The sequence below is a fragment of the Lutjanus erythropterus genome, chromosome 11 (assembly GCF_056507025.1).
Source record: "Lutjanus erythropterus isolate fLutEry1 chromosome 11, fLutEry1.hap2, whole genome shotgun sequence".
Taxonomy (NCBI): Eukaryota; Metazoa; Chordata; class Actinopteri; order Lutjaniformes; family Lutjanidae; genus Lutjanus; species Lutjanus erythropterus.
In genome coordinates this window covers 19,001,794-19,029,014 of record NC_139327.1, presented here as the reverse complement: position 1 = coordinate 19,029,014, position 27,221 = coordinate 19,001,794, and the positions used below count along the sequence as shown (strand labels likewise).

At 39.1% G+C, this 27,221-nt stretch overlaps 1 protein-coding gene across 1 annotated transcript; it reads left to right on the top strand.

Annotated features, from left to right (window-relative positions):
• The first annotated feature begins 661 nt into the window (after nt 1–661).
• phldb2a (pleckstrin homology-like domain, family B, member 2a) lies at nt 662–27,062 on the top strand. Its single transcript, XM_084731151.1, has 18 exons — nt 662–813; nt 3,748–3,872; nt 5,636–6,132; nt 7,504–7,965; nt 9,307–9,642; nt 14,322–14,456; nt 14,724–14,861; nt 16,618–16,764; nt 17,571–17,681; nt 17,759–17,848; nt 18,681–18,818; nt 19,870–19,969; nt 21,298–21,496; nt 22,120–22,210; nt 22,645–22,791; nt 22,911–23,130; nt 23,889–23,974; nt 24,203–27,062. Exons 2-18 carry the CDS (start codon nt 3,818–3,820, stop codon nt 24,341–24,343), a joined length of 3,093 nt encoding a protein of 1,030 aa, XP_084587277.1. The 5' UTR covers nt 662–813; nt 3,748–3,817; the 3' UTR covers nt 24,344–27,062.
• Nucleotides 27,063–27,221: the final 159 nt, after the last annotated feature.

Below are 27,221 nucleotides of genomic sequence, written 5' to 3'. Positions count from 1 at the left end.
AGGGGTAAAATTTTTCTAAATGTCGCATACACTTAAACAGATTGTGATTTTTTTTAGGTGGCCCTTTTCCAAGTGGCTAAAATACCTTTTGTTGACCCTGTCCACAGCAGTTCATTGCTTAGCTTCATACAGTGATGCTCCTCTGAGTTTCTTCAAACTGGGGGTGTGCTGACCGCCAACTACACTGACTATGGATAAGTGCCTCATACAACCCTACTTCAGATAATATGAACTATGCCTTTAAGGACTGGGATTAGACAATGTCACATGACACGTACAGATTAGCAGTAACTCACTCAACCCAGTGTCTGCATGCTGGAAAATGACATAATGATAACATGAGACTGGAGTTTATTGATCATTGTGAGGTCAGAGGTCAGAATCAGCTACAGAGAGAAAAAACCTCTCTGAAGTTAGAGAGATTTAACATGCTGAATCCTTTTACACACTTATAATTAAAGCTAATAGAGTGATAATCCCTCCTTCATTCCCTTCATGCCCCTTTGCATCTTTACTTTTGTACATGGCAACAATTCGCAGTCTAACCAGAGAGGGGCAGCAACTGAGCCTGATGCTGCAAAGTAAACACACTGTCTCTCCCCCTCTTTCTCCCTCTCCTGGGAAGGAGAGTCTAAGCAGAGAGTTGAGGTGGGAGGGGACAGGAGGGGAGAGGGTCTCCTGTCTGCTCTTTTGTCATGGGAAGACTTCACTCTGCTGTTTCATACAGAGAGCGAGAAAGGACTTCAGCCCCCAGGAACAGAAAACGTGACAAAAAACTCAGGAGCAACTATGTGAATGGGACAGAAAACAAAGGTTAGTCACTCTTATTTTATGCAAAAGTTGGTTCATTCAGGTCCTAAATGATCTGGTTGATTCAAACTGTGATGCTTCTGGAACATCACATGGCTGCATTTTTATACTGCTATGTCAGACTTTACAGCCCTTTAAAGTACAGCTCAAGTAGCCTAAAGGGATTTTTTATCAAACCACTGAATGCACAGTTGTTGCCAAATGTAGAGCATCTATAGAAATGGCAGAAAAATGTCTAATCTCAGGCAATAAACCTTTAGTGAATGTATATTGAGCTGTCATCGTTACACGGTGGTGACTGACTCTGTGTTTATCTCCACTAGCTTAACATTGCTGGAAAATGACAGGGTGGCCGACAGCCAACAGTGATTATCAGTAAAGTTTCAAACTGTTGACGACATCCTTGGGTGTTTGCATGTTCAGTATGTGTGTGAATGTTGAACCAGAATATATTAAAAGCACAGTATAGATGTTACACTGTAGAAAATGGAGTCAACTAATCTTTTCTCGTTAATATAAATATACAAGTTTTATTTCTTTCAGTTCATTCAACTTAAAACATCCAGCATTTATTTTCAGAACACTTCAGAACTTGAGTTCTTCTAATATAAAATCTTTTGACTTGAAACGGTGAGTTCAAATTTATAAGATTTATTTGTAATGTTTGTCAGTGAGTTGTTGCTTCAACTCAGTATCTCAAGCCTATTGAACATGTTTTCTCAAGTACAACAGAATTAATATCAAGTTTATTTGATTAGAATACTTTTTTTTGGAAATGTTTCTAAATTACATCAACTTGTCTTTACAAATTCAGTCGACTTTAAATTTTATGGCAGCCCAAGAGCTGAATTTTTTAAAGTTAAAACAAATTGTTTGTTTTTAGCAGTGTAGCTGATCAAACATTCCTAATGTATTTGCTGCTTTTCTCTGTTTTTCTATAATTTTCCACTATTTTTGTATGACTTATAGGTATAGTTATTATTCAAGAACATGATAAGTTTAGTTATTAGTTAGTTTAGTTAGTTTAGAAGTTTATTCAGAAATGAAAATATGCCTTAGCTGCTGACTTGATTGATTCTAATCACATTTGCAAAGCTCTGAAAACAAAACTGTTTGTCTGGACAATTAGTGAAGACTTGCAGAGCAGCAACAGTTTGAGTCTTATGCAACAGTCAAAGTGTTTATCTTCACAGTGTTACCACACATTAGATGAATAACATGCTATCAGGGTCTATTCCTCAAACTGTTTACATCTCTCTGTGTTTATGATCTGCACTACTCTGGTCTGTCTGTAGTCTGGCTGATGCTGTGAAACTCTTGCTCCTGACTTGAGGCTGGGTTTTTTTTCCCCCCTCTTCTTTTTTTTCAGGCGGTCTGGAGAATGAACTCATGCTGATTGATTGTGTGACTGTGTAAAAGGATACCCTACTTCCTGTAGGCCCTCTCTCTCTCCAGACAGCAGGAGCAGAAAGTCTTGGATCAGCCGTCTCTGTCTTTCTGTGTGTGTGTGTGTGTGTGTGTGTGTGTGTGTGTGTGTGTGCTGTCTGTGGATTCAGGAAACAGTCTGACTTTTAAAATCCCACTATTGTACGTGGAACCTAAAATGCTGTACCTAATACCTATAATATCCTAACCCAATCTGATCTTTATGATTTCTGTTAGTTAAACCTGGAGTGTGAGAACCTGAAGATGTATTTATTTATTTATTTTTTTTACGTATCTTTTCTCTTCTGTCACTTTTATCGTAAAGAAGAATTTCTTTTTGTGCTCTCAGCTGCTCAATCTCTTCAGTGGAAAAACCTGGGCTTTGAGGCTATAATAGCGCTGTTTTCGTCATCATCCAATCTACTGATAATGTTTATTATCAATTAGTTGATTAATTCATTAGTCAACCAAAAGTAAATTAGTTGCCAACCGTTTTAATAGCTGATTTATTAAATTTGGACTTACTAAACTGAGATTAGTCTTGAACTGTACAACAGAGCTCTGCTTAATTTTGAATCAGAAAACTAGTTTAAACCTAGTTTTGCTAATCTGTCATGAGAACTAATCTTAGCTTAAATTAGTGTTTGTTGGTGCAATCCAGTGTAAAAGATCAATCAATTAATAGTGAAAATAATCAACGGATAATGAAAATAATTGTTAGTTGCAAAATGAGAGAGCATTTAAATTATAATGATATGAAATAGTGACAGAGAAGGTATAAGCTGCAATATTTGGTATTTTTACTTAATAAATGAGAAAAATGTCAGGTCTTACTGTTTAGAATTGTAATAAATGTTGAGTTGATGGACTAATGATTTCAGCATGAGCTACAGGAAACCTCATGTCCTCAAGCAGTACCAGTCCACGTTCACCCAGCTTGACCCCTCTACCTTTGGCTGCTGTCTCAACGGGTCTGGGGCTCTGAGGGAATACTTTCGTGGACTGGTCATGAGTTTGGGGCTAAAAGATCAATTAAGGCTCGGAGAGCTGCTTTTCAGACTTGGTTTTTATTGGGAACACTGAGCCAGGCATAAAAAGTTTCCTCTGGATCTGTTTTCCTACTTAGTCTTAAGGAAAGTTTTTCTTTCTTTCTTTCTTTCTGTTTAAATATGCACATCTGAACTATCTGCTTAAATCAAGGTATTGTTGTAGAGTTTTTATAGAATAAGCTGAAGGGCCACAAGGGGCACCAAGTCTGCTCACTGTGATGTTCTTTAAATCTTTTGTTTCTAGATAAAAAGATGCTACTGTATAAAGTTTCTGGAATATACATAACTGGTGTTAGGAAGGAAAGTTGAACAGATTTACTTATTTGTATTCCAAAAGGCAAACTAAGGACACATCAGTTTTATATGATGTGTAACTCTTTGTGACAATACAAAAAATGAAAGAAGCTGATATTTTTTGCAGTCTTTTCATGTTTGTGAGTTTTATATTGATTTCTTCTTTTAGGGAACAAAGCACGCACGGCCCAGCTGAATCCTGCATCCTCAGACTGAATCAGAGAAAAGAGGTCAGTGTGATGAACAGCATGCTGCCTCAAAGGAGCGCTGTCGCCACTCTGGGCTACGGCTCTGGTAAGACAAGGACACTTCTTTTGTTTTCTAGTGACAATTAGATGAAATACTGATCGCTTTAATTGGGTCACTCAACACTGAATCTCACAGTAATCTACAGTTTTAGATCATACATTTCACATGTAATATTTATTTGCATGTCTCTTAAAAGGATAGTTTGGATTTTTTAAGCTATTGTTGTCTCAGTTATACAGTCATTGTATTACCTACAGTAGATGGTGGTCAGCAGGAGTCCCAGTGCAGCTAAGCAATGAACTGCTGTGAACAGGGTCAGCAGCAGTGCATGTTTTAGCCACTTAAAGCCACTTTTAATCAAACTTACCTCTTGGAACAGGATTCTGATCTATATTTTCAAAAAATGATCAGGTGAAAAATACACACGAAACAAAAAAGATCAAACTGAATAGCATACTCACACTAGGTAGGGGTGCACAGATTTATTGGCCTGAAATTGGTATCAGCTGGTATTTGCCATGTTGACTGCAATCGGCCGATCAGGGAATAAGATCATATTCACAGATTGCAGTGGTCGATGTTCATCTATTGTGTTGCAACAATTTTGCACTCATTAAATGTTCTGTGTTTGTTATTTGTGGTCAGACTTGGACAACGTTAGCTAGCATATCCAGCTGTTTTTTTCAGAGAAGAAGCCACTGGCAGGACGAAACTCTGTCATGACATAAGAGGACTTCTGGCGTTGTGTTTTTTATAATGAAGATTTAATCGTTGCCCACCCGACCAAAAAAAAAAACAAAACAAATACTGAATTTTACAGTTGGTGCATCGACTACAAATCTGTTTAAAGATGATTCAAATATGCTCTCTTAGTGTAGTCTGGATACTGTTTTACTGTTTTCACCTTTAACAAGTATATGGTCTGCTATAAGAGCCTCATGTCTGTTGTTGAGGATATTATAAATAGGACTGTTAGTCTGATGGATACTGTTTTTTTTATATTCATGTTGTTTTTTACATTTGTGGCTTTGAACCTGTGAGTATAACACCTCACATCTCCTTGGTTTTTTTTAGATGTAACCTTGTTACCAGAGCATTCCTCCTGGCTGCTGTCTGGAGTTGATTATAATGACTCTATTAAAGTGAAGGAAAAGGGAAGTGCATGACTAGTTTATTCCATGTACTAATGTAGCTATAAACATTATACTATTAAAAAAATTCTGCTGTTTATTGACAAAGTATTCTGTTTGGCCCACAATCCCCCAGTTTCTCTTGCTATTGAAGTGGACTAGCCTTGGTCTAGATCTGAAGTTAATAATCCAGCTTTTATTCAGCCTAGCAGACTCAAAGTCCTTTTGAGGGCCCAGAATTGATTTATAAAACAGGAGGTAGACATTCTTAATTATCAGATGAACTCTGTAATTATATGATTATTCAGCGTCCAACCGCTCATGACTCCAGTCAGTGTCCTCACACTGCTTGCTCAGATATTTGGGCCTCAGTGAGGGTGTCCTCTGGACTTCTCTTGCAGTCGAGACTGTGATGCATTCTGGTTTGTCTTGGTCCACCAGCATTCTTCCATTTTTAGAAGAAGCTTAACCACTGATTTAGCCAATGTTTGTATTGGGCTCAGAGCTGTATGAGTGTACATTCTTCACTGGTTTTCCCCTCCTCACTCAGCACATGTCTGATAGCACTGCTCTGAGCTGTGCTGGTGCTTATTAAAGAAGTCACATTAAACTTGACTCTGTTCCATCGTCCACACAAAGGCAGGAGTTCATGCTCTGATGACTTTCTCTCTGTTACAGACTGTGTGAAGATCGAGCACGGTGGCGGTGGCTCAGTGGGTGGGACGATGCTGAGGGGCTCCCGCTCTAAGGCAGAGCTTCAGGAGCTGATGGAGACGCTGCAGCGCAGGAAGAGCGCTCTGGAGGCCAGTCTGAGGGCAGCTGAGTGCAGCCGCAAGTACCTCAGCGTGCCCGCACCTGTTGGATCCCAGCCCAGCAGGCCGCTGTCGGTCCTCAGCAACACTGATCGGCCTCCGTCTGCCTCCAGACCTTTCTCCTACATGACCAGCAGCAGCGTGCCTCCATCACCTCGCCAAGGTGAACGCCAGCTGAGCCATAACGGCTTGCTCCGCCACCCTCACTCTCGCCACCAGTCACAGGACAGTCTGCTCCTCTCGGCTGATGGAAGCTCTCTGCTCTCCTCCTACGGGCATCCCCTACCTCGATCTCCCAGGGTCAAAAGTGGAGCAGCCAGTGTGCCGTCCAGCCCTCGCATGGGCCGCAGGCTCTACTCTCAGGTAGGGATGATTAATCATTAATCGATTAATCACCTCTGAGAATTTAAATTCTGCCAAAAGTGCCATTTCTCTGGAGCTCATAGGTTTTCTCACACACTGTAAAAAATCATACAGGAATTTAATGGAACTAGCTAATCTTTTCTCATTAGCTTAACATTAACATGGAAGTTTTAGTTACTCCAGTTAAAAATTAAATAATGTAAAGAAAGAAAATTAAGATTTTGAATATTTACTTTCAAAACTTATCAACATGAGTTCTTCTAACTTGAAGTGATGAGTTGAATGTACTGTGCATTGTTAGAGAGAGTCTCCGGACACCCTTCTATTTTAATCTTTAAAGAAAACATATGATGGATACTTACTTTGTGTCTCAAATAACCTTTACCATTTCACATTAATGGCAACGCAGCTACAAAACAACTAAACATGGCTAGCTATACTGTTGTCGAGTTGCCAGTCAGGTGCTGCTGTAACTCTTCTTGACTTCAGTGAGCGCTTGTGTCTTGTGTGGATCCTCAAGCTGCATTTTTTTGTTGATGTCGCCGTAAGAAAAAAGGATTGGGTTAAATAAAACTGGCTAACAGCAAGAATATGTTTTTTCTTCCATTGTTTACACAGCACGGGAGTCATGTACAGATTGGATACAATGGTGGCAAAGCAAAAACATATGTTTGGTTGTGATTGGTCACAACCAGTTACTGCATCATTTGAGCACTAAAGGAAGTTGAGGCCAACTCACATTTGATTGATGTTGGTCATCAGTTTGTGGCTTCATGTTGCTGGCTCATTGAAAATGACTTGTAGCCTGACGTTTTGCCACTGGTTGTGTGAGCAGACCATGAAATAAGTCAGGGTTGCTTGTTTCACAACAATAAAAACACTCCCAACATGTTTTCTCGAGTACAACTGAATTTATATTAAGTTTATTTGACTAGAAAAGTTTGATTTGAATTATTACAAAACTACCTCAATTTGTCTTTTCAAATCCAGTCAACTTAAAAGCCCGAACAAACTTTTTTAAGTTAAAACAAATGGTTTATTTTTACAGGGCAGTTTGGTTTGGTCAGCCTTGTTAATCTCGAAGTGGCAATAATTGTATCCCATTTGATATGGTTTTGTTTGGCGGAGACATTTGTGGAATAAGAACAACCCTTTTGAGCACAAGCCTTATTATTTATTATTCTGCTCATTAAAATGATTTGCGCTTCATGAATTAATTACTAATTAATTAGTTTTACAACTAATGTGTGGCTAGAATTGTTTGAACTTAAATTGAGAAAATGATCTGTGTTTAGGATCTAATTAGTTATGAATAATTAATCAATTATCAGTTGTCAACGAAAATGCACCAAATTGGAACTCTACTCTCAGGGCAAAGCTGGAGGAGACTCCCGGCAGAGGAAATACTCCACTGGCTCCCTCACCAGCCTGGGGATGCACAGCCGCTCTCTGCCACGGCTTCACAACGCAGTGGACCCCCCGGCCCTGTCGCTGCCGTCACGCCACTCAGTTGGTTCTCACAGAGTGGGCTCGGCAGGGGCACGACGCAGCCTCTCCTCCCTGGAGCAGCCACCAGATGTGACCGTACCAGCCAGCATGCCCAGCACTCCCAGGAGGGCCAGCCTTGCTTCTCTAAGCTCTTTGGGTGTAGACCTGGACGGGACAGGCTTGGATCTGAGCTTCGGAGAGAGGAGGTTGTCCTTTGGGAAGAGTGGACTGGGTCCTGGGCAGAGAGTCGGCAGTATCAGCTCTTTAAACGGGAAAGAGGAGCTGAGAGACTATCATCAGCACCAGAGAGATGAGCGACTCAGGGAGCAGAAAGTGCAGAGACTGGTGAGCTTCCTCTTTAAACTGATTCATCCACTTTCATTAGAAATCAACTGGACTGTAGTGGTATTTAACCATCTGGATTGTTTTTGTGTGAGTTTTGGAGAAATCTGCCGCAGAGATGTCCACCTTCTCTCAAATATGGAACTAGGTAGCACTTGGCTTGTGGTGCTCAAAGCACCAAAAAGTACATTAGAAAAACTAAAAAGCAATATCTCTTTCTAATTACTCAAGATAATTTACAGACATCATTGTGAGCAGTTAGGAACTATTTTCTTTCTACCAAACTATACTCACCAACCGTATCACTGCACAGAAGCAAGCGTGTATCTGCTTATTGAAGAGAGACTCCTGTTTCAGCTGTATTTTTTTGGTGCTTTGAGCACCAGAGTGCCACCTAGTTCAGTATATTCAAGCGATCTCTACAGCTGATACCTCTAAACCTCAGCTCACACCAAAACAAGCCAAACTGGGTTGTCAAAGTAATTTTAGTTTGTTGGACACATATAACCAACTGGATCTCAAGTGGACTGGGCCATTAAAACCACTGCATAATAACCTATAAATGACAACATATCCCTTTTCCTTTTCTTGTAGTGTAAAGAGGTACGAGTACATTCTGAAAATGAAATTTGTCATGGCAAACAATGTAGGCAGCCTTCAGCATGCATGTTTCACAAACTCACCCTCGGATTAGACTTTGATGCTTGTGCAGTTTTGTTTGCAATAAGGTAGCTAGCTAAGAACAGACTGTTGTTTCCTCAGACTTGGCAATAATTAATTTATCCTCTCTGTTCTCAGTTTTCTGTGCAAGTTCTTGTATTTTTCACCATGATTAGTTTGATAGAGACGCTGAGTATTTCATTCCTTGAGCAACTGAAAGAGGCTGTGAACACACTAAGCACGTCAGCTTCACATCTACCTCTGTAAAGAAATAGAAACTGACACTCTGTATCCACTTTTCTACTTTTTGAGACAGACATTTTTCACCGGTAGCTTCTGCGTGAACAGTAGCCTACACTTGACAGTGCTGTGTCACATGTCCTATATGTAAGCATGTGGGATGGTATAATAGTGTGTAACAGCAGGGCCTGCTACTCTTATTATGACAGCGCAACCCCAGTGGACAAGTCAGGAATAGCAGTGGATTTCATTGAAAAAACTGTTAAATTCCTCTAATTTATACTGAGCACTTCAGTTAGGAGGAAAAATCTGTATTTTTGATTTTGCAGCGAGCTGTCCCTTTAACAATTTGATAACATCTTTGATTTGAAAACAAAAAGTTAACAGTAATGTAACTCAAACATTGTAAAATAAGTATGGGTCATTTGGGTCATCTGTCTGCAGGAGTGCCAGCGTCTGGAGACCATCTTAAACCTGTGCACTGAGTTGGGTCATGTGGAGAGAGAGCCAGCGGGCTCAGCAGTCTCTGACCTGCAGAAGATCAATAAGGAGTTGGAGAAGTTGCAGGTGTCAGACGATGAGTCGGTGTTCTCTGACTCCCCCAGCAGCACCGCTCCAGAGAGCTGCTTTGGGGCCAAAGCCAGCCGAGACTTACAACTCTCTGAGGAGCAGCAAGTCAGCCAGCGCCAGCAGAGCAGCTACAGAGACGCCAGGTCCCACTCACCCGCCATCAGCCTGAACAGCAGCGCCCCGTCGCCCTCCACCCACCACAGAGCCAAAGTGAGTTTCACCAAAATTCATGTTTATCAAGAGATCCACATAAACAGGTCAGGAGGTAAAATTAAATAATGACACATTTTAAGAAGTGGGGAATTAAATTAAATCCCAGTCAAGTATCTCAACTAAAAAAATCCAAATTCAGTTACTGAAAGGTCATTTATATATCCCAAAATCATAACTCCCAAATTGTCATCATAGTGCTTTACAACAGAACAAAAAACAAACAAATAAGCATAAAAACTACAACGTGTTACCAATGAAGCTAATTTAGGTTTAGTTGCATTCAGGTCAGTCACTGTCAGGGTGCTGTTATTGTGCATGTTAGTTCACTGGATGTTAGTTCCTCCAGCAGGATGTTAGTTCTGCTACATTAACAGAACGGGACATTAATTAGTCTAATCAGTCTTATTCGGTCTCTCATAAACTGCATTAATGTTTTTATGTCAAGTACTATATAAACTGATGTCACACTGGTTAGTGCAGATGTTCCCAAACATTTTCATGTCAAGAACCCCCACAACAGATAAACATTAAACCACAAACCCCCAGATTGAAAGGAGACAATAAAGTCTTAATAGTTAATCAATGATCATACAAGGATCACTATTTATTACAACCAATCAAAACAACCACACTTATTTCATTCCTTGTTGTTCTGACTTACAAAAGATTTGATAAAAGTTAAAATATTAGATACAAACTTTTGCTGGGGACCTCCAACAACCCACTCAAAGACCCCCTAGAAAACAGTTTTGTCAGTATTCACTCTACTTTTGTTTCTCACAAACTTCACAAAATATTTGAGTGTCTAGTTACTAAATGCTCCACTATGTTAACCAGCTAGCTAGTAACTTTGTCCGCTTCGTTCACTTCGGTGCTTGGCTGGTAGTGTACAGTAGGTTTGTCAGAGTTTTTATTTTGCTGACAGCTGCAGCTGAAAATTAGGTGAGTGAGAGAAATATGAGATTGAAACAAAATAGTGAAGTTGTTGCACCAAATCAATGAGCATAAAGAGGCTAAAAAGCTACATCGAGGAGCACGTTTGCTGACAGTCTTTGCTTTACTGATATAATAGAGTTCCAGTGATTTGTCAAATAATGGATTAGTCAATAGAAAAAAAATAGCAGCCTATTATTTGATAATCAATCAAATAATAAAAATCTATTAATTGTTAAAATCATTTTTCAAGCAAAACAGTTTGCTGGTTCTGGCTTCATAAATGAGGGGATTTACTACTTCGTCATGATTGTATGATTGTAGATAAGGAGTCTTTGGGTTTGGACTATTGATAATTTTGGAGACTGATCAGTAAATTATGAAAATAAACTACAGATTAATTGATAATGAAAATAAGCATTAGTTGTAGCAGTTACTATTCATAAAAAGTTTTTTTCTTTCTTCTTCTTTTTTTCTTTAACAATAGGCCATTGCGTTTTAACATTACTGGTAGCAGGGGAGCACCGATATAAAACAAATATAATTAATAACATCTGAATTCCATTTAGCTGTTGTGCATGTTGTCATGGCTCACTGGGACACTTGGATAAGAACAGATCCTTCATTGATGTTATTAGTAACACCTGTGCTTTTTCTCCTGCATGACTTTTCAAAATGTCCGCTGTGAAAATGCCCTGTTAAACATAGGGTGTTAAGTTTATGAATCGGCTGAATCACTTGAACTGAATATGTTGATGAAAAAGAGACATCTGGACCAAGTCTGTCCGCACCTTGTCCTTCTCTTATTTGCTGTCTTCGCATCCCTCCTTTGCCTTGTCTGGGTTATGTCCTGCTACAGAATGAGTGATAAAGTGAGAAAGAGAAGACCAAGCTGTAGCGAACACTAATGGGACACACCCGTACTGTGGAATGCAGATTATCACACTGCTGATAGAGTGTTGATCTTTGTTTGTTTACCTGTTATAATTTCAGGATAAATGCTTTCATTTCCCTTTCCAGAGAACCTCATTTTAAAATCTACTGCAGATTATAAAGATACCAAATGTGTTAGTATGTGAACAATGTAGGAAATATATATACAATTATGTTCAAGGCATCTATAATGCAGCTTTACTGTACTGGTAGATGTGTGGATTCTAGTGGTGGCTGTGTAGGATTGTTTCCGGCTCTTGTGATCCAAACAGCTCCAGTAATCCCAGAGCATTATCGAAAATCTATTGTAATAATTTCCAAAATTCAAAACAGTTTGCTGTGCACAAAGCGAGGCACACACCTGCACATTAATTGCCGGTCGAGCAGCAGTGTAACAGCACCATCAATTACATTTATGTTTGACGAAAGTAACGAGTTATATTCATTAAAGACAGTTGTTAGGAAAGTACTAATGTTTAAGAAGTAAGGGTTCAGCCCTACATATTGGTGGAGCCATTTTTTCCCTATTTTCTTAGAAACACCCAGCAGGGTTGAAGCGGGTTAATGTGGTCCAAAAACACAATCATAGTACAATGCACAATGACAAACTTTGCTTCAAATTTGGTTTAGACTGGATTTGTCTGGATGAAAAGTGCAAACATGTGTGGCATGACGCTCTTACACAGACGTTGACTCATATGCTGACAGCACATCCGTCGCACGATGATCACTTGTAGTTTTTATCCCACACAGTATTATTCAACACAACATAAACCTCTTCTGGCTGAGGTAGATTCCTGAAAGTCATTGGGCTGTAAGTGCGTGCAGTTAACAGTTTGTACATTTCCTGTTTATGTGGGTTGTTCAGACGCATAAACAGAGAAATCAAAGAATCAAACACACAAGATCTCCTCACAGCTTTAATGTTACTACGAGTTAACCTCATATTTTCCCTCATAAACATTTTTTAATGTGTTAAATCGGGAAGCCTCACCGCACATACTGGGAAGTGAATGAACATGTTTATTTACAAATATGAATACATCAGATCTATCAAATGCAGTAATTTTATCTCCCAGGCAGTCACCTCCTCCACTGTCCCAGTCCTCAGTCCTCTGAATTACTTACTGTCTCTGTAAGTGCAGTTTTTTTTTTCCACTCTAGCGCAGTAACAACGTAGCGGTGTGTCTGGTTTTAATGAAGAAGCCCTAGTTTTGTTTCAGCACTCAGCCATTCAAACTGTTCAAGGAGTGGGGGGGGGCAGGAAATGACTTTATTCCACAGAGAATTAGTGCGTGCATGTGTGTGTGTGTGTGTGTGTGTGTGTGTGTGTGTGCGCACATGCACGACTGTGGGTGTGTGTGTGTGTGTGTGAGTGGAAGAACGCTAGTGTATATGCATGGAAAAGTCATACGTTTTTCCAGATGTTTTGAGCTATATACTGAGGCTAAATGGCTGGAAGACCTTGTGAAGATGAAAATGTAGTTAAAACATCAACAAAGGTGATGGTTTTTATGTGAAAGACACCATTTTCAAACTCAGACATTAGATTTCCAAGTTGAGACCACCATGTCTGCAGTGTGTCAGTTGTGACAGTGAGTGTGAGTTTTACAGACTCTAAATACCCTCTCCTCCATCTCCTGCATTCCTCTGAGCAGTGTGTGTGCAGGAAGAAAGAGTGCTCACAACCTGCCGGGGAAACTATAAATCCACATCAGGCTCTGGCCGCAAAAACAAACCCCCTGACTCCTATATGGACAAAAAACAGACAATACAGGAGCCGTTAATGCACCCACATTTAGTATATATGAGTATGAATGAATGCTGGTAGCTGCTGAGAGATGTGGGAGTACTTTGGCATGGCTGGCAGTGGAGTGCACTGATAGAGATTTCCATTACACTAAGTGGAAAAGAATCCTGTTGTCAGTGATCCAGCTGTGGATGAGTTAAAACAGCAGCTGCTGTCGTCTAATTCAGAAAAACTGATTCTACTGGCTGGCAAATTAGTTTAACAACATACTGGATTCATGGAAAAAAGTGGTTTCTCATGGTATCAAAACTCTCTGGAACTTTGAATGAGATCCAAACCAATATATTGATATATATCAGCCTGATATGGGCTTATTACAAATATAACAGCATCGCCATATATGTTTACAGATATGAATTTTTTTTACATAACATTAAATGCAGAAAACAGGTGATTTATATTTAAATTTAGCACAATGGAAAACATTTATGAGGACAAGAAGACCTCTCTGACAGGTGTTTATACAACCTTCCCCTAACTGACTGATTATATTAAAACATTAAGCAACTGACTGACACTGAACAGTACTGATGTTTATTTAGCTATTTATTTAATTTTTATTCTTTATTTTCTCGGTTTTCATTTTTATAATTGCTTGACAGTATGTATATAAAAAATTTAACATGTTAAAGAAAATATATAATATTGTTAATAAAATTATTTGTTTAACAGAACAGCCTTATCAGTACATTTGTACAGGCATATCTGCAAAATTGCAATCAGCAAGAGAAGCTACGAACAATAAACTTCATGATGTGGATTTTATGCGCAGCACGTCTTCTCTGTATTTCTTAAATGTACAGCAATAAAGATGAAACAGTATGAAAATTTCATATCATGATTATGGCGACTAAAATACTACTAACCTAATTTATCCTGTGTTATTGTGAACCTGGGTATTCATTGATTCATTTCATCCCTAATGAGTATGAGGCTGTATGTGTGTATTCACAAAGTCTGCAGAGGCAGGCATTTATACACATTCCTTATGTCACTACAGGCTTTGGAGAGCATGCAGCTGAAACAGGAAGTAACGCATATAGAAGAAGAGAGGATCCAAGTCCTGAACAACATAGAGGAGCTGGAGCAGAAGATCAAAGACCTGGACAACCAGATGGAAGAGTCTGTCCGAGAGGTGCAGCATATAAACACAGCTGACTCCAGAGCAGCCTGACAGTGTTTGTTTTTATCTAGTGTCACATAGGCTGATGATGACTGCGTGACAACTTAAGAGCACTGTAAAGTATTTTATCACTCACACTCAAAGCAGTAAAACTAATGAAGTAAGCTGTTTTATGTTCTGTGGTGTTGCAGATCAAAGCAGCCATCAGAAACTGTGCATTTTGTTTCATTTTAAGTCAACAGATTTCTTAGGTTGTTGTTTTTACTCTACTTGCTGCAGATGGAGGTGGAGTGTGCTCTGCTGGAGGGGGAGCAGGAGTCAGAGATGGCCCAGCTGCAGAGGGAAAAGGAGCTTCTGGACCAACTGAAGGAGAAGATTCATAGTACTGAGAAGAAGAGCCACACTGAGAAGTCACAGGTATATAAATATGTAAAATGTTCAAACCGTGAACGACCTTACAGCTTAACTAGTTTGTCCTTCAGCACACAGTGGTCAGAGGTGTAAAAGGCATCAGGACTAATCGTGCAGTCATTATTTGCCAACTGAGAAAAATTAATGGGAACAACAACTTGAAAAGTCATCAAAGATTGTGTCACATGATTTGCTGAGATCTGTTGGAGTCATATATGCAGAAACATTTTTTTTTTCAATATGCAGTAAGGTTGTAACCATCGGTTGCTGTCCATGTAGACCTAAATTAGTTAGAAAAGTTATTTACTAGAATTAACCCTGATAATAAGTCAGGTAAAGCAAAATATTAGTGCTTTTAGGGAATGTACTAATGCTGCAGTAACTCTGAGGTAAAATCGCTGTGTAACATAAAACTTCAAATTGAAAACTTACTGAGATGCTTTTCTCAGCCAACCCATAACCCAGACGCTAGAACAGGGGTCTGCAACCTTTACTCTCAAAGGCCAATAAATAAATAATCTGTCTGGAACCACAACTATTATATTCTCTATTTCCCTCAAGAGACTTTTCTGTTTTTGGATTTGGCATCTGTAGCCAGCCGAGGGAGAGTCAAGACAAAGTAGACAAAGGCACATTTTAGTAGACAAAATATAACAACTTTTTGGTGTATTGGCTACAGAATTTTACAAGTGGAGGCCTAAAACAATGATGATTCTTTTAAAAGAAAGAAAGAAAAAAACGATAGTAATTTCCATATATTTTTGTCAAAGCCACAGGGAGCCACTGGACAGAGGTGAACAAGCCACTTGCTATAACAAGTACAACAACACTACACTACTTCATGTTGTTTCCACATCACTTCTTAAAAGCTCATTAACAAAGTCAGAAGAACGACTTCCCGGCTGGGGAAATGAGGAGCACTTGAATGCAACATAAGTCTGCGGACGTGTGTCCTTAGAGTCTAAAGCCACTCAGGGGTCAGTTCGGTTCAACCACAGCTTCCTCTAGAATACATTCAGTTACATTTTCTTTAAAACCAAGCAAACAAATGATGCTTCCAAGAGGAAATGCTTACAACACCAGACCAAGAAGGTTCATCACAACTGGGATCTGCAAAACAGCTTGAAACCCCTTTTAAAACACACTCACCTAAAATTGTCTACATGACAAGAAACGTGAAGTTGTCTCCAAACAACGTTATAAAAAGATGTTGTCTTTCTGTGTCTGGACCTGTTAGCTGCAATATCTTTTTTGATAAACCAGGTGGCAGAACTCCCTGAAACATCTCTGCTGGACAAAATGCGACAGTTTGCTCTGAATTCTCCAGAATTACCTCATGGTAGCAGTCAGCACAAAAACACAGATAATACCCCAGTTCTCATTTTTCACCTGTACAGTCTGTTTTTCTTTTCTCCCCAGTTTGTTTCTTTTTGTGCCTTTATTATCCCTCTTGACCTTGTTTTCTGTAATCCAGGATCCCTTCACAACTTCTGTTTCAGCTTTGGTACCGCTTAGACCCACATTTGGAAAGGGGGCCAAATAGTTGCCATGTGTAAAAAAATTGTTTTCGCATCTGACTCCAATTTGGTGGAAAGCTAAAATAACCTTAAACCTCACATCACTTGGAAGGACATGGAATTTGTTAAATTAAATGCTTAAACCTTGTATTAAACATTCCTAAACCTTGAACCTCATATATTAATGTACTTTTACCTTATAATTTGGGTATTTTGTTTGTGTTTTTGTGTGTGCTGTCTCTCAGGAGGCTGAGGAGCAGACTAAAAGTTTGGAGGATTTGGAGTTTCAGAAGCTGGAGAGAGAAATTAATCAGAGTGAGGAAAAAGAGAATCAGAGCCAAGAGCTGCTGCGAGAGATCGCCGAGTGTCAGCGCCTCACTGTCACACGCAAGGTACAGTGAGTGAGTTTTTGTGAGTGTGCATGTAGCATGAAGTGCATGTTTACCACCGCAGTTAGTGCTGGCACCGCATCACTTTTAAATGTCTAATTTTCAGCCAAAAATATTCACACCACAACTACTACTGCGGGTATTCTTGGAGCACAATAACAGAATGAAATGTGCGCTATTTTTTGGTTCAGCTGAAGTACTGTAGATCTTTATATTAGTATGGACTTTTCCGGGCATATTCAAGCCACCAGACTGTATCTTCAAGGTCCCAGAAGTTCAGGATCGTTTCTTACCGTCAGGTTTCAGTGATAAGCCCACAGAAATATTCCTGTAAAACATTCATACAGCAGATCTTTTGAAGCACATATAGACCCTTTAAGAAGTTTTTGTGGTGATCACTTCTCAATTACTACATTGTGGTCTGTTGTCATTAATCTTACTACAGGTTGTGCATGAAAATAAAGCTGCAAAATTGTGAGATTTGCAGCACAAAGCATGAACTAATTACAAGAAACAAGAATACCAGCAATGGTAAGCATGAAATACTATTTGCATAGAAATAAAGACAGAGAGAATTAATTGTTTTTACAATCAAGGGTGAGAGACACAGAGAAGAGAAGATGCAGTTGTTGTAAGAAAAGAAAAATCTCACAAAAAGGAATTTTCCCACCCCAGAATATGAATTTTCTCTTGTTCACTGCTGCTGCTTCATAATAAAACACCTCTGCTAGTGTAACAGCATGACTTTTCTTCATATAAGTAAGTTGCAGGGTGTTGTGTAGTGATGTTGTGCTGTTTGTTTGTCACAGGAAAGAATCATGACGCTGAAGAAACAGTCCTCGCAGATTACTTTACAGGCTCAGCAAGAAAGAGAGAATTTCCAGAGAGAGAAAAACAATTTACTTGTCATGCTTCAGAAGGTAAGAGCATTCCTTGCATGCTGATATTGTAAATATTTGATTTTATTTACTTGAACATCCGATCCTGACGTCTGCAGGAAAGAGAGAAACTGGCGGCTTTGGAAGGAAAGTATGCAGAGCTGTCTGAGGGGCAGACCTTCACCAACAACCCTGTAGCCATCACAGAGGTGCGTGTCAGTTACAGTCAAACTTTCTCACACAGCCTCATGCATGAATCACTCAGACACACACATATTTGATTTGAAATTGTGCATGTGAATAATTATACTATTTATTCATTTAATAATTGTAAATGTTTACACTCTAACATGATTAGGTTACCAAGATTCTTTCATTCCTCAACTCAGATCAGAGGAAAAATGATCTAATCCATCTCATCTGCAAGTACTCAAGGCTATCGCTTTCCTGGTTACTGAAATCTGAAACTTGTTTGGTGATATGTCTGCCATATCCCAGTCCACTGTTAAAAAAAACTGTATGAAGTCTGTATTATGCTCATGGACAGCCGCAGACGTCATGGAAGTGTTGGGTGCTCCTAAAAGTTTTCAAATTAACACCACAGTACATCCATTTTACATATACTACTCAGCACATGTATTGACCATCTCCACCTTCCTCAGTAGAAAATAAATCAGTTCAAAAGTTTGCACAGTTGCAACTGTTTGCACACGACACTTAAGTCCGCTGTCCTTATATGGGCATATTGGGGTGTTTCAGTACTCTAAGTGCAAATTTCCTGGTGTGTGCATCCAATTAAAGACCAAACAAGCAACTTACTCAGATGGGAACAGGCTTGACTGTTAGCTTTTTCATGAATCCCATGTAGGATCTTATTATTCTTATTATTATCTTTTTTTGCTCTTATTGCTTTGTGTAAGGAGAAAAATAAAATATAAGAGAAAAGTAAGAAAACATTCATGCATGAGACCCAGCGTCTCTGACAGGAAGTCCTGTTATTTCCCTGTTTTGTGATTCATCTTATTTCTGTGATCACTGCAGCACTTGCAGTCTCTGAAGGAAAGAAGAAGAAGCAGCAAAGAAAACTCCTCCCACCCGAGTGACAGCCTACCTCATAAGAGGAGCCAGCAGCTCCTCAACTCTTACGGCAGATCCCTGGGACGCACGCTTCCTCCCAAGGTCATTACGTTTTTTTTTTTTCCTTTAGCAGACATTAAAGGTTGGATATAGTAGGATCAAGATGGGTGTTTCTAATCTGAAAACTGTGTTTCTAATCTGCTCAAAAGACCTCATTGATCTGTTTTCTCTTAGTTAAAGCAAGGATAACCCAGATTTTGAAAGCGAGATACTGGAATATTTGATTAAAATCAGCAAAGTTTGCAAAAAATAGTTTCAAAATGATGGTGCTCGTTCTGATTCTGGACTGCAGGAGAGGGGAGTTTCATCTACCTCATTATTTTTATCCAGAACATTTTTGTCCCAGGAGTATGATCCACCCAAACAGGAATTCTTAGTTTCACTCTGGTCTGAAACACCCATCCAGCTCACGAGGTGCTTTGTGATTGAGAAAAGCTTTGTAGCTGTATGTGAACATTTTATAGCTTGGCCCATTTTTATGATCAATTTTTTATGGTTTATTTACTGTAGCGGAGGCAACATCACAATCACAAAAGTGACACAAGAAAAAATATAACAGCAGTTTCTTTGCCTCCCAATTCCCTTGTCTTCTTCCATCCAACCCTCTACACCAGACATGATGGGCAGTACAGCTGCAACAATTAGTCAAGTAATCAATCAGTTGATCAGGAGAAGATTATTGGTATTGATTATTGATAATCTAATCATCAATTCACCCATTTTTCAAGCAAAAGTGTCAAGCATCTGCTGGTTCCAGCTTCTTAAATATAAGGATTGCTATAAGGATATAAGTCTTTGGGCTTTGGACTGCTTTTTGGACAAAAAAGAAATTTGAAGACCACTTTAGGCTCTGGGAAACTGAGATAAATATTTTTTATTCACATTTTTTTAAATATTTTATAAAGTAAATGGTTTATCAGTCAATTTTGAGAACTATTGGCAGATCAATCAGTAATGAAAATAACCCTTAGTGGCACCAAATAGACATACAGACATAAACAAAATGTAAAACTACAACCTAACCTTTCATCCCAGCCCTATCCTTTGTATAGCCTGGTCTTGACCTGTATGTGTGCTGCTGTTTCCTCCTCAGACCCACCTGCCTCTGTCCCAAAGCTCCAGCTGTGGCAGTGTCATCCCACAAGGCTTCAGCTTCTCTCCCCGGGACCTGAACACTCGCCGTCTTCCCAAGAGTGAGTCAGAGCAGCTGACGGTCGCATCTTGTCTGCGTCAAGTCTATACTGTGTGTGTGTGACCAGCTTTAGACTTCAGGCATTATACTGTACAGAAATCAGGACAGGAAATTCTGTGTAGTGATGCACAAAGGGAGCCACGCTTAGACCAAATCTGATATCTGATATGTTTTGACAGAAGTACTCTACATTATACTGCAATAATTAGTTGGAATTCATGACTTTGAGGCAAGTTATTCATCTGCACAGCCTGCTCAAAATAAGTCCCGCATTCAAGTATCTTTATTCATATGGCAGTACATATAATCCTTTGATATGTGAGCTATGTATAATTCATTAGCTATATGTAATGAGTCATGCAAGAAATACATTATGTTAGATACTGCAGTATTTGTATGGAAATGTTTTTTTTTCATGTGTTCATATAGTGTTTTCTTGATGACTGGAGCTGGGTTGCACCAACAAAGATTCATCTTTAAACCTGTAAATCATGGTTCAAGATTAAATTTAATTGTGTTGCACCAAAAAATTAAACTCCAATTTTAAATGTGATCCAATGTTAACTTTGAACTTAAACTTGAGGACTTTAAAAATAGCTAGCTTTGTGGGATTTAATGAGCAAAATAATCACATTCCTTTTTCTTACTGTGTAAGATTTGTAAGAATTAAGGATTGTGTCTCTTATTTAGTCATGATAAGGCTAAATAAACTTTTAGCTTTTAAGCTTACAATGTAATGTTTATTGAACTTTTAAGCTAGCTAGCAAACAATAACATGTTGTGTTTAGTAGTACAGAGCAGCCTTGATGGTTTCCTGCATTCTTCTCTACATACTGGATGACAACAGCACTCAATTTTTATTTTATTTTTTTACTTTGGCTAATTTAGCATCACCATAATCAGTAAACTCAGTTTATATCATCATAATCTGTGATTTACTAAATGGAGATAAGTTTTTAATTATGCAACAGAGCTCTGCTTACTTTTAAATATGGATTTACTCATTTTAAACCTAGTTTTTGCATAAGAACTAATGTGAGAGTAAATTAATCTTTGTTGGTACGACCCTGTCTGAGTGCTTCAACAAAGTGAGCTCAGCTTAATTCAGTAGACACTGACATTATCTTTCTCTTCCCTGATGGACTGCAGTTTGTGAATTGTCCCAGCTGCTGCAAACGTATTTTATAAAATTATGATCACAAGATGCCGTTTCACTCGGCCAACTAGTTAATGAATTGCAGCCCTGTTGCTGTTATGTGGTACTATGATATTAGATCATGCATGCTGAGGGCATTTCCACTTAGTAACTGTAATATTCTCTTCTGTCAGCAAGCAACAGCCATGCACACATGAGTGAAGACAGACAGAGAAGAAGTGATTTCTGCAGCAGGATGGTCTCTGAGCCCAACGTGTTCTTGGACGCCTTCTCGTACCCAGACAACAGCCAGGCCTCAGACACTGTCAGTGTGGACAGCTCTGACAGCCTGGAGACCAGCTTCTCTGCCTGCTCCCCAGACAACATCTCTAGGTTAGAGGCACACGGATGAAAGGTTACTTTGAAAAGTGTAGACAGAGCGAATATGTGTGAATCTGAAGAAGAGAAGTTGTATTTTTAGAAAGAAGTTAGAGCACAAAGGCCGCAGATGATGTTCAGGAGAGATATTCTGAAGAGGAAGCAGAAAGAGGAAATACTTTCGAAGAAGCTGAGACAGAGACAAAGCTATCCACATGACATCCAGCTGTTCTTATGCTTTCACACAAACAGCTGCATACACTTTATCAAATTCAGCTATGAGCCTTTGTATTAGTGTTCTTTGCAATGGCAAAACTGGCTCTTTTTATTATATTCATTCTATACATCAGACCAGCATTAAGTCATTAAGCACCAAGGCTGTGCCCCCTTTCGCTGGAAAGAATCACCCTCTCACATAATGGAGAGAAACAGGAAAATGGCTGTTAAACAAATACACATACAATCCAGATCCTTATTTTCATATGTGCGGGTCTGATGTAAGTTAGTTATTGATACAAATGACTTGAGTTGGTTTTAGCTTATGATATATGTTCCACAAACTGGACTGCATGTCTCCCTTATCAAGGAAATCTTGTTTGTCATGTTTCTGACAACCTGTCTTTTCCATTTGCCCTCAGTGCCAGTACGTCTAATATGGCGAAGCTCGAGGAGATGGAGCGTTTACTCCGAGAGGCCCAGGTGGAGAAGCAGAGGCTCCTTGAGCATCGGGTACTGTGCCAAACCTGACCACAACTTACTGTATACACTCATTTGCCAGTTAACTTAATACGCCTAGTTCATTATTTGTTTAGAATTTTTAATTCTTCTGCATTTAACTTCATTTTTAAGGCTATAGTTCAGCATGCTGTTAAATTGAGAGTTTCTGATATTTTGTCCATGCCAAAACAAACCACATATGACAGTTTAATTATTATGTTAAAACATAAAGTTAAACAGTCTGACAATGTCAATTTGTTATAACAAAGATATTTTTGACTTGGTTTAATGTTAAGACATCTCAAGCAATATCAACTTTGTCTTTCAAAAATAAAGTGTTACTTCAAATAAAGTGTTACCAGTGTACCTAATAAATTAACAACAAGAGATTATATAGATGTGTGTGTTTGGTGGTAGATGTAATATACACTCTGTGGCCTCTACAGGAGCGTGAGATGGAGATGCGCAGGCAGGCTCTGGAGGAAGAGCGAAGAAGAAGAGAGGAACTGGAGAAACGACTGCAGGAGGAGACGAGCAGGAGACAGAAACTTGTAGAGAGAGAGGTGAAGCTCAGGGAGAAACAGAGATCACAGGTACTCACAACAACTGATGAGAAGAGATTCAAACCTGGCGTTTTTGTCGCCATGTACATTTTTCTGAACAAAGTAGTGTACAAAGTTTACATCTGTGAATCTCAATGGTTTTTCCACAGTCCCGGCTGTTGACTCGCTACCTCCCTGTAAGGAAAGACGACTTTGATCTTCACGGCCATATTGAGGCAGCCGGGCACAATCCTGATGCCTGCTTCCATCTGGCCATCACAGATAAAACTTGTCGAGGCTTCCTGGTCAAAATGGGCGGCAAGATCAAGACCTGGAAGAAACGCTGGTTCGTCTTCGACCAGAATCGCAGGACGCTCACCTACTATGCAGGTGAGTAGCTTTTTCTCTCGATTCTCTGTCAGAAATGTGCAGTTTAAAATGTGAGATAGAGTTACTGCAACAGTGATGTCACTTTTTAAAGGGATAGTTTGGAATTTTTGAAATAGGGTTGGAGATATTTACCAGTGTATTGCCTTACAGTAGATGGAGGTCAGCACCAGTTTGGAAAGGCAGAGAGGAGAATCAATCTGTTAGTTTGTTTGTGTGACTTCAGTGAATCAAAACTAATATTTTAAAATACCATACTCACACAACAATTTAAGAAAGTTACAGATCAAGGCAGTGGTAGACCAGCAACTCCTGTGTTCTGAAAGGTAAAAAGACATTGACCCTTGATTTTGTCCATGACGTTTGGTTGGTTTGGAGTGACATTTGGCTCATATAATGGTGGTTTCCAGTTGGAAAAGTCTGTCTGCAGCGAGGTAAAGCTGGGAAAATATTCTAAATATACCAATTTTTTAGGTGGACCCTTTTTAAGTGGCCAAAATACCTTTTATTCCTGTCTCTGTCCACAGCAGTATATTACTTTGCTTCCATGTTGGTGCTCCTCTCTGTTCTCCAAACTTTGAGCATGCCAACCAGCATCTACTGTAGGTAGTGTATTGACTGTCGAGACGTTCCTCACACAACCCCACTTTAAATAATCCAAACTATCCCTTTAAACTGTGCCGGCATACTTTGGATGGTGAGAATGAGCTTTGATCACAGAGAGTATCCATAAACAGTTCTGTTTACATTTCTCGCTGCAGACAAGCATGAGACCAAGATGAAAGGAGTCATTTACTTCCAGGCTATAGAGGAGGTGTACTACGACCATCTGAAGAATGCACACAAAGTAAGTCTGGTTATGTGAATGTGTGTGTCTGTGCTTGTGATTTTTAACATGTGGCATCATCCACACATGCTTCATTTTCTTTGAATATTGTTGACATCTGTTTCTATTCTCCTCTTCTCCCTCCATTTGTTTCTCTTCCTCCCACACATGCACAACCTCACCCTTCTCCCTTCTATTCTCCCATTATTTCGCTTTTTTCTCAAAATTGCTTTCATTTCGGCTTCCAAGAGCCCCAATCCCTCGCTGACCTTCAGTCTGAAGACCCACGATCGGGTGTACTACATGGTGGCTCCGTCCCCTGAGGCCATGCGAATCTGGATGGATGTTATGGTTACGGGTGCAGAAGGACACATGCATTTCATGGTGTAACTGATCCCAACAGATCAGCAGCCACACTGCTAGATCTCTCTGTTAAACACGAGATGGTTTACAGAACTCTGCTCGTATCAACGTAACAGCAAAGAGCTGAGATGGATGTTCATCAGGTCAACAAAAAATGAACTTCTGTTTACACTTGTAGTATTTGTAGCTCATGTTCAGAAGCACACTTTATAATGTAATCATTTATAACAGATCAAAAGATTGATATTCAAGTTTCATGATTAAGCTATTTACTTAATTTTTTATTTGTTTATGTATCATGAGTGGCTTAAGCGTCGCTAAATCTCGCAACAACTAAGCTGTTACAATTTCCAACTTTCTTATTCCTTATAGAGTGTTTTCACAGCATGTTAACAATGCAGGGGTTGGCCATGTTGGAGGTACTGAACACAAACAGCGCAACCAAACTTGCAACTATTTCAAAGTATTGTTGCTAAAAATTTTGGTCAGCCATGTAAGCTTTTCAGAATAACGAACTAGTCTCGTATAAGTTGACTTCTTAAATAAATGGTTGAAGTGGAATGTTTAAATTGTTTATATGTTTATGACAGATCAGCATTAAAAAGTTGTACTAGTAGACTATCCGGCTCAAAATCCTGAAAGTCTTAGTTACATTTTCAAAATGTAAAGATCAGTTGATCACCTACCTTGCCGTTCACAATACACATCATTGAGGAGCCACAGATCTTCACCACATGTTAACCTTAGTTTCTCAAAATGTTCCACGTTTTCTTTCATGTTTTCCTTAACTTTTCTGTGGTTTAATCATCCTAAAATTGTCTTGAATTGAATACTCAGGGTGTAATTCATTTTGTTTGTTTACATCCCAGTATCTCCAACATGGCCACACATCCAGGACACTGACCAAACCTTGACATAGGTGCAAAATCTGTGCTTGTCTCCCCCTCTCCACCTCCCACCCTTGGCCTTTGTTCAGGGAACAGGGATGCTTCTACTTTATCAGAGACCCACAATCTGGTACACCAGGGGTTAACCAAACTTTTTCATGTCAAGGACCCCAACAATAGATGCACATTAGACCACTGACTAAGTTGAGAGATCTTAAGGAATCCCTTCTGAGGCTTTTTTTTTTTTTTTTCGATAATAGTCCTCATAATCAACAACTGATCAAACTAGGATCACTAGAAATTATAATCAGTCAAAATAACCAAACCTGTTTCTTCCCTTGTTGTTTCAACTTTCAAAAAAATTGATAAAAGTTAAAAAATAATATTCCTTTTGCTGGGGACCCCTACAACCCATTCAAGGACCGCTGTTGGTCCGCAGACCCCACTTCTAAACCGTTACACACTGATGCTGCTTCTCTAAAACAGATGCATGTCTGTCTAACAGCTATCTATAAACTGTAGCTTTTTGTAATGTACAAACATGTTAAAACATACGTTTAACTTTTAGTTCCACCCCTGTCTCTTCTTTTTCTCTCCTCTCTATTTCTTGTTGGACTGACATTTATTTGTTTTGAACGTCTGGCTGAATCAGTGGGGAACAACTTCTTTTTCTCAGATAAGATCATCCTCTCTGTATCAGTGGTTGCAATAATGCACATTTTTATTTTAAGTCAGATCTATATTTTCACTAATATTCAAATATAATTAGTGTGAGTATTATTTTACATTTTAACTCAAGCATTTTGATCGCTGCTGCAAGACTACCAGCATAAGCTGGTCTGAATGTTCACAATCAATATTCCTGCAAACCAACTACATCTCTCTTTGCATCACTTCCATTCCAATGAGTCGTAATCTGGCCTTGGATTCACATATGCAAACTTCATTTATGAAGGAGATGATTATAGGCACTTTTTATATTTTATTGTTATGAATTATTTGTTAGTTTTGGCAAAGGTCCTACTCATAAAAGAATGCAATTTGCCCAAATCACAATGGTACTGTGTTTCATGCCTACCACTGTGCAGCTAGCTCCCTCTATCTATAGCAGAGGCCACAGGCCTGATATGATGAGGCCATGTTGTGCAGCAGTGATGCTGTAAGTTACTGTGTCACCCACATGTTCCTCAACATGTCATAATGTTGTTTCACCAGCAGAGGTCCTCAGTGCAGAGCTATTGCACAGAGATGACGTAATGCTCTGGCTGGTCATCTCATATTCACTTAAATAAATGAGCTGACAGAATGGAGCCTCCGTGATCCATATTTTCTAATGACTCTATACCAAGTATGTGCATGTATAAGCACATGTATTATCAAGCTGAAGATTTGCTGTTAGGAGGCAAAACATAAATCATTATTATGAGTGTGAACTGAAAATGTTTCTTTTTTTTATAATTTAGTTTTGAATGTTTTCTAAAATCCATATATTTGATTTGTATATTATTTGACTGATTGCGACAGTCTGACTGTATTTGATAAAGAAATATAACTGTAATAGCAGGTGAACAGCTGTAGGTTTACAGGCTGCAGAGCTGACAGTGACACAGATGAGCTGTTGCTGTACGCTTCCCAGTGAACGGAGGTATTTGTCATGCTAACATCTCACCCACAAACTGTTGTTCCCTCTATGAGACACAAGCCTCGAAACCAAACACATGGCCGCATTTATATATATTTTAAAGAAGTTTAGTATTTTATATGTTGTGTATGGACAGTGGTAATGTTAGTCGACACTATCAGCATTTTATAATTGACATTTTTCAATACGAATAAGAATAAATAATTTTGATTATGAATTATATTTGTGAAATGGCTTCTTTAACTGTTGAGCATGAACATTATGTTTCACAGGGATGATGTGTTAAAGGGTGGTGGATAAAAGGGCTCTTGATTTGCTGAGGTTTGTTTTTTGCTGCAAAGACACTTTATAAATCCCAACACAGCATGATGATGTG